A 7770-nucleotide genomic window follows, 5' to 3' on the forward strand; every position below is an offset into this window, starting at 1 on the left:
ACTATGCTACCAGAGCTCCTTTGTCATTGGTGGTGGTGGTGGTTATGTGCTGTGGAGTCGGTTCCAACCCATAGCAACCCTGTACAGGGTTTCTGAGGCTGTACATCTTTACAGGAGCAGAAAGCCTCATCTTTCTCCCATGGAACAGCTGGTAGTTTCGAACTGCTGACCTTGCCATTCGCTGCCCGATTCGTAACCACTACACTACCAGAGCTCCTTAGCAACCCTGTATAGGGCTTCTGAGACTGCGAATCTTTCGGGGAGCACAAAGCCTCATTTTTCTCTAGCCGAGCAACTGCTGACCTTGTGGTTAGCAGCCCAGCTGGTATTCCACTCTGCTGCCCAGGCTTTTTGGGAAAAGAGGTAGACAGAGACAGATAGGAGATAGAGATGGGTGGGACTGTGTAAAGCAGGAGAGACGGGGACAATGGCAAGATGACATTTGAGATCTGGCATGACAGCAACTCAACAGCTCTACACAGTATCTTTGAGGCTGCAAAGGTGGCTTGAGGAAGGGGTGCACCCAGAGGGGCAGGGCCTGGAGGAAAGCTTCACATTTCCTCACCCAGTACTTCCTCACTAAGCGACAGCAGACCTGAGAGAACTTAGACAGGAAGAAAGAAGTACTTGGGGCCTTCAAATGTCTGTTTGTGATACTGTGGGGTCTGGGAGGGAAATGGGGTTTCCGGAGAGGAGTGGTAGAGTCTGAGCATGAGGGACCTGGCTGCAGGCTGAGGTAGGTCTTTGCCTAGCTCTCCGGTCCCATTTGGCTGTCGCTGGCCTTTTCTGGGTTGTCTGTGTTCACTGATCGCTCTGGCCTGCCTCTGGCTCTTCACTCTTTCATTGACACTTGCTCTTTCTCTCCGTCTATTGATTGTGACAACTCATCTCACTTGCTTCCTCTCCTCATTCCTGTGTCTCCCAGATGTCTTCAACTCCAGAGCAGCCCTCTGGACACATGGAGGGTCCCCCTGCATCTGAGTCAGCCTCGTGGCCTCCGCTCCCCTGCGGGCCCTGCGTCCCCATCATGCTGACTCTGGCCTCCCTCGCTGCCTTCTTCCTGCTGACCACAGCTGTGTTGGCTGAACGCCTGTTCCGCCGCTCTCTCCGCGGAGCCCCCAGCAACCGTACCCCCACACTGGTCTGGCGTCCTGGAGGAGAGCTGTGGATTGAGCCCACAGGCACCCCTCGAGAGCGCTCCGAGGACTGGTATGGCTCTGAAGTTCCTCTGCTGATGGACCGGACCGAAGAGCCCCCAGCCCCTGGGGGCACCTTGGAGGCCCGAGCAACAGCCCCACCTGCCCCTTCAGTCCCACAATCCCTTCCCAACTCCTTGGTCTCCCAAACCCCATCCCAGGCTCCAACTGGCAGTACATTCTGGGTGCCCCAGCCCTGGGAGGAAAAATCTCACAACCTAGGCATGGTGAGCTGGGCTGAGCCTGAACCAAGGCCAGGGGCCAGTGTGTACTTGGTGAGTCCTCCTGCACAGAGGCAACGACCAGGCAGCCCTGAACATGAGTGGGGTCTTCAGCCTCGGGTCACCCTGGAGCAGATCTCAGCTTTTTGGAGGCGTGAAGGCCGGGCCAGTGTGGGGTTCTGAATACTCAGAGCCTGGAAGACTAGCCACTGCTCCAGAACCACTGAGGATGGCTGTACCACAGTGGGGGCACCTGAGGCTATCCCAGCTCTTTACTTCTGGACCTCAATTCTCCTAGACTTGATGATGGGCTGACTGGGCCACAACAGAGCCTGGGCGGTATGGGAAGCATCAAAGTACCTCTGCTCAGCTGCCTGGGGTTCAGGGAATTGAGGGCGGGGTGACTCTGGGCCAGAGCCTTCAAGATCACATTCTTGATTAAGGCCTCAAAGTATCAGACAGGCAGGAAATGGCATCAACCCTAGTTCCTTCAGCCTTCCTTCAGTGTGCACCTGAGATGCCACCTATCAGAGTAAAGGAGTTGTGTGAACGAATGCTAAAGAACAGAGTGTGTGTGATAATGGCAAGTCTTGGCGTGTTAGTGGGAGACGGCAGGAGTCTAGCTCCCCAAATTCATACATCTTATCCTTCCTCAGTATTCATCCATGAAAATATGAGGAGACTTCACAAAGTTTATGGAAACATGGGATTAAAAGGTCAACTTTTTGAAGTCCCTCATATATTAAGAGAGGGCATGACCAGGCAAAGGAGTATTTTATTACATAGGAACTGTGCTTTTGCCCTTGAATTACAATGAGGAACTTGGTGAACCAAGCTGGAGGGGCTCTTTTCACCTGGAGTTGGGACCTAGAATGAAAGAAGAGCAGTAGGTCACCTCCACCCAGGCTTGTAAGGCCCACTCCCATCATGGCGAGGAAAGCTGAGCCAAGGGGAACTGAGAACGAGTCAATGCAGGACGAGCACCGTTCCAGAGCAGGTATGACCCTAAATATGGCTTTTGGGTCATCATTCCACCAAACCTGTTGGAGTGGTCCAGAGACAGCTTTGCCCTAGGACAGACTTACATACAATGTGCCTTAAAAATGGAACCCTAAAAGACACTTCACAACAACAACAAAACGCCCTTAGTCCTACTAGCCTTCTGTATCAGCTGACCTTCTCTTTGGGAAAGAAGCCAGAGGATGTGGGGAGTGGAAGGAGTTTCCATTCCCCTGGTCTGATTCTTCAAACTTCAGTCATGGATGTCTGGCTCTTTGCCATATCAAAATGCCACCTGTACTACTGTTATTTACTTTATGGGGTTTTTTTTTCTTTAAAATGACTTGTCATTGGCTTAATAAATATATTTTTAAAGGAATCTTTTACTATCACTTCTGTAAATGGAAAACCAGTATCACTTGCCAGAAGTAGAAGGAAAACGTGAAAACAAACAAAATTCGTAAATTCTAAGTAGACACCGTTTCCTACTGGAGGCATTACACCTGTTCTTTCTTTGATTAAAAAAAAAAAGGGAGGTGGGGATGGACATTAACAAGTGTTAGAAAAGAGTCAGATATTCTAGCACCAAATCAAAACCTGTCCTGAAAATCCTGAGAAGACTGAAAGTGCCTCTGTTATTTAACGCTGGCCAGGAAACCACAACTTTACACATACTTGGGGAAAACGCGATAATGCACTGAGGCCAGCACTCAACTGTCTGTGTTCAGGAAGGCCTGGGAGCACTTGGAGCCTTAATTTCCTGTCTAATTCCTTAGATGCTGAAAGTTGATGGAACAGCCAAAGGAAGGAGCAGTTCCTAGACTGAGGGTCACTAGTGTCTGCAGACCAAGACCCCAGAACAAGAACTCCTCCCACTCATCCAGAAAGTTTCTAAGTACCTGCATAGGGCCAGGCCCTGGGAGAGGAAGGAATCAGAACGAGGCCCTGCCCTTAAGCTCAGTCTCTCTAGGAGCTAAGAGAGGGAGGTAGGAGGTAGGGGTGAGATAAGGCGCAGGTGCACAGCTGATACAAGGTAGAGGCCAAGGTTCTTGTTCCATCTCTGTCATTCATGAACTTGGTAACTATTTCATTTTTCATGCTCACCATCAACTGATAGAGTTCTGGTGTGGTGCTGTGGGTTAATGCGCCGTACTGCAAAGTCAGTGTAAACTGCAAGGTCAGTGGTTCAAGCTCACCAGCTGCTCCTCAGAAACCATCTACAGGGACGCTATGGGTCGAAACTGACTTGACAGCACTTAACAATATCAACTAATTGCACTGGATGTGGGAATCTGTCCACCAGGAGTTAATAGTCTACCAGGTGTTCCGAGTTTAATGCCTACATGCCACAAATTCAAGAAAGGCAGTGCACTATGGAAGGGATAACAGGGTCCAAGGTCAGGGCTCAGTCTGGCTCTATCACCCATTTACTTGGAAATTACAAAAAAGTAGTTTTTTAAATTGTTGGGCCTCGTGTTGTCTACCTGAACAAGAAAACTGAAAAGTTGAACAAGATGTTCCATTAGGACTCTTCCGGTTGTGGCATTTGAGAATGCTATAAAATAAAAGATGGATGGATGGATGAATGGGAGGATAGATATTTGAATGGGAGAATGGGTCGGTGGATGTATGAATGAACAGATAAAAGGATGGATAAATGAATGGATGCATGAATAGATGTGATTTTCTTGAGACAGAGTTCAACTTGCTAATCACCAGAATCATCTTTAGATTCCCAAACTCAGAATGGCCTAAAACATAATAGGAGCCCAAAGAGAGAGAATGAATGAGGAAGTGAATGGATAAACAGGTTTATTCATTTTACCCATTCTTCCATGTTTCTAGTCTTTCATCATTTTTAACACCATTTTATTACTTTCTTATTTTGATGGCTTCTTTTGTCTTTGTTGGTGTAAAGTGCCTTTGAGTCGGTTCTGTCTCACAGCGACTCTGTACAGGGTTTCTGAGGTTTCTTTGTGGGAGCAGAACGCCTCATCTTTTTCCAGAGGCGTGACTGGCAGGCTCAAAGTGTGGACCTTGTGGTTCATAGTTAGGAGCCACCGTGCTCCTTTATGTCTTTGTTGTTGTTGTTAAGTGCCATTGCGTTGGTTCTGACCCATTGCGACCCTATATACAGTTTCTTAAGAGCGGCTGGTGAGTTTAAACAGCCGATCTTGTGGTTCAAACTGACCTTGTGGTCAAGTGTTGATCCTACAGTGCCACACTGATGGTGGTGGTTATGTGCCATGGAGTCAGTTCCGACTCATAGCGATCCTGTACAGGGTTTCCGAGGCTGTAAATCTTTACGGGAGCAGAAAGCCTCCTCTTTCTCCTGTGGAACAGCTGGTAGTTTTGAACTGCTGACCTTGCGGTTCGCAGCCCGATTCGGAACCACTACACTACCAGAGCTCCTTACAGTGCCACACTAGGACTCCATAAATCTCTATGGGAGCAGAAAGCCTCATTTTTCTCTTGTGGAGCAGCTGGTAGATTCGAACTTCTGACCTTGAGGTTAGCAGCCCAGCTCATAATCTACTACACTACCAAGGCTCCATTTTAGGTCTTTGTTGTTATTGTTAAGTACCGTTGAGTCGGTTCTGACTCATAGTGACCCTGTATAGGGTTTCCAAGGAGCAGCTGGTGAAGTTGAACCTCTCTGACTTTGTGGTTCAAACCAACCTTGCACTCCAGTTCATTAACCCACAGCACCACACTAGGATTCCTTTATGTCTTCAGGCATTCAAAATATATTTACTAACTTATTTACTGAATTATTATCAGCACTGAACCACAAACTGCAAGGTCGGCAGTTCAAACCCACCAGCTGCTCCTTGGAAGCCCTAAACAGTGTCTCTGAGTCAGAACTAACTAGAGGACACATAACAACAACAACAATTCTATTATCTGGAGTTGTAGGTTGGGAGCTAATGCTGTTTGCTTGCTTACTCTTATTCATGAAAGCTGAATAAGAGTAAGAACAGTCTTATTGTTTTCTCCTATGTTTTGGAATTTGGGGTTGTGAACTTGGTTTTATCAAGACCTTAGCAGTGGGAATCCATGTGGCCAGGTTTGAGGGTATGTAACTCCTTGGATACTGAAACTTGTATCTAGACAGGTTTTGTGTTTGCCTCTGCCAAGAGTGCTTCAAAGATGCTACCAGTCCTGGACAACTTTATTTGTTAGTTTTATTTGGGCTTCCTAGGTCATGCAGGTGTGGTGCTGTAGGATAAGCACTGAACTGCTAACCACAAGATTCAAACCCACCAGCTGCCTCTTAGAATTCCCTATACAGGTTTGCTATGAGTCAGAACCAACTCCACAGCACTTAATAACAACAATAACAAGGTCATGCAGGTAGCGTAAATTTGAGCCCCCGACCCAAATGAGGGGAAGCCATTAACTATGAATTCTCAGGGTAGAACTTCTTTTGCTACCAGATCTCAGAGTGAGGTGGATAAGGTTCTTTTGTTCTGTCCAGGCTGTTTTGTGGACTTTTTTCCTAGTCCATTCTTTCACTGAGGATATCTGTCACCTTTTAAAGGTCCAAGATTTTTATTAGGGTTGCAGCTTTCAAATCCCTGTCTGCAATCCTTGTTGTTGTTAAGTGCCGTCGAGTCGGTCCTGACTCTTAGCGACCCGTATAGAATTTCCAAGGAGTGGCTGGTGAAGTTGAACTGCCAGTCTTGCGGTTCAAACTGACTTTGTGGTTGAATTCTTATCCTATAGTGCCACACCAGTAAAATCCAAGCCTTTTCATTACCCAGATCTGAAGCCACCTAGTCAGCAGCAAGTCTGGTTTTCAATTTCCTCTTCAGTGTGGCTTTCAGGAATTTCCCTTATTTTCTTGCAAGTTCAGCTGTGTAAAAGGATGTTGGCTTTATTGTACACAGCATTTTTAGGTGTTTCATGTCGTGGGGAGATATGCTTGTCAGGTTACCCTATTCATGATAATCACAAAACACAGACTGGTTATATCCTCGTATGTTGTTTATGGGTGCCGTTGAGTTGGTTCTGATGCATAATGACTCTATATAGGGTTTCCAAGGAGCTGTTGGTGGGTTTAAACTGCTGAAATTACAGTTTAGCAATCCAGTGCTTATCCTAAAGTGCCACATCAAGACTATTCATACAAATAAGTTCAAATCTCTCCCACTTTAAAACATCCAGCCAGCAACAACTTCTCCGCCTCTCACCACATTTGGCAGGGCTTCAAAAAATTCATGGGAAAAAAATCCATTCTCTCTTAATTCCGTTTTTCCATTGACTTTTTTTTAAAGCTTTTATTGTGAATTGAGTGATAGTTTACATGGCAGAACATTAGTTTTACACTCAGCCAATCACATTTTGTTTCATTGTAATGATTACAATCCCTTCCATGCACCATCAGTTAATAGTATTTGCCTCTATTCCCCCTTTTTTTTTTTTTTTTAATGTACATAAGAAAATGTAGGAATATATAATCATTTAAAAACCAAAGGGCACATTCTGGAAGCCAGCCTCCTGACCACCAGCACACAGCCTTTCTCTTTCTATGAGTCTGGACTCCTCAGCTGCTCAGTCTTTCCATGCCATCATCTCTGTCTCCATCTCTGGTGTAGCTGGTTTTCTGGTTAGGGACCTATATTCCACTCATGCTCTTCTCTCTTGATTGTCCTAGGGTCCTCTGTTCTTGGAATGCAAGATTAACTACTCCCTGCTTTTTGCTGTGCAACTTCTACCTTTACAGTTGTGAAAATTGCAGTTAGTCATAATAACAAGTACTCCCTATTGAATCAAAAGAATCCTATCCCCATCTCCTTTCACCAGACTCATCTAGACAAGATGAAAATTATTCAGTGGGAGTTCTACCTTCCCCCTGCTAGCTCTGAAACAAAACTCCCTTTTGAAAACTTGTAAGCCAGCCATTTCATGCCCTTATAGTCCCCTCAATTTTAGGTAACTAATATCTAAGAGCTGTGGGTTAATGAACCAGACTGCAAAGCTGTTTGAACTGTAAGGTCAGCAGTTCAAGCTCACCAGCTACTCCTTGGAAACCCTATACCGGGTTGCTATGGGTCAGAATCGACTCAACGGCACTTAACAACAACAACAATGACTAAGTTGCCCATTCCTGTCAACCTTGTGTACTGAGCAGATAGACTTGATCCTCGATGTTAAGATTCCTTCCCTCTCAGTTGGTATTTTGAACAACTACTTCCATAAGGAGCTCTGGTAGCGTAGTGGTTACGAATAAGTCTGTGAACCTCAAGGTCAGCAGTTAGAAACCACCAGCTGTTCCGCAGGAGAAAGATGAGGCTTTCTGCTCCCGTAAAGATTTACAGCCTCAGAAACCCTGTATAGGATCGCTATGAGTC

General features: G+C 46.2%; 1 protein-coding gene across 1 annotated transcript; it reads left to right on the forward strand.

The window, feature by feature from the left end:
- Nucleotides 1–925: 925 nt before the first annotated feature.
- Nucleotides 926–1600, forward strand: LOC102810854 (chromosome unknown open reading frame, human C16orf54). Its single transcript, XM_006877906.1, has one exon. The coding sequence runs from the start codon at nt 926–928 to the stop codon at nt 1598–1600; it is 675 nt and encodes a 224-aa protein (XP_006877968.1).
- Nucleotides 1601–7770: the final 6170 nt, after the last annotated feature.

This window comes from Chrysochloris asiatica, unplaced genomic scaffold (genome assembly GCF_000296735.1).
Source record: "Chrysochloris asiatica unplaced genomic scaffold, ChrAsi1.0 scaffold00666, whole genome shotgun sequence".
Taxonomy (NCBI): domain Eukaryota; kingdom Metazoa; phylum Chordata; class Mammalia; order Afrosoricida; family Chrysochloridae; genus Chrysochloris; species Chrysochloris asiatica.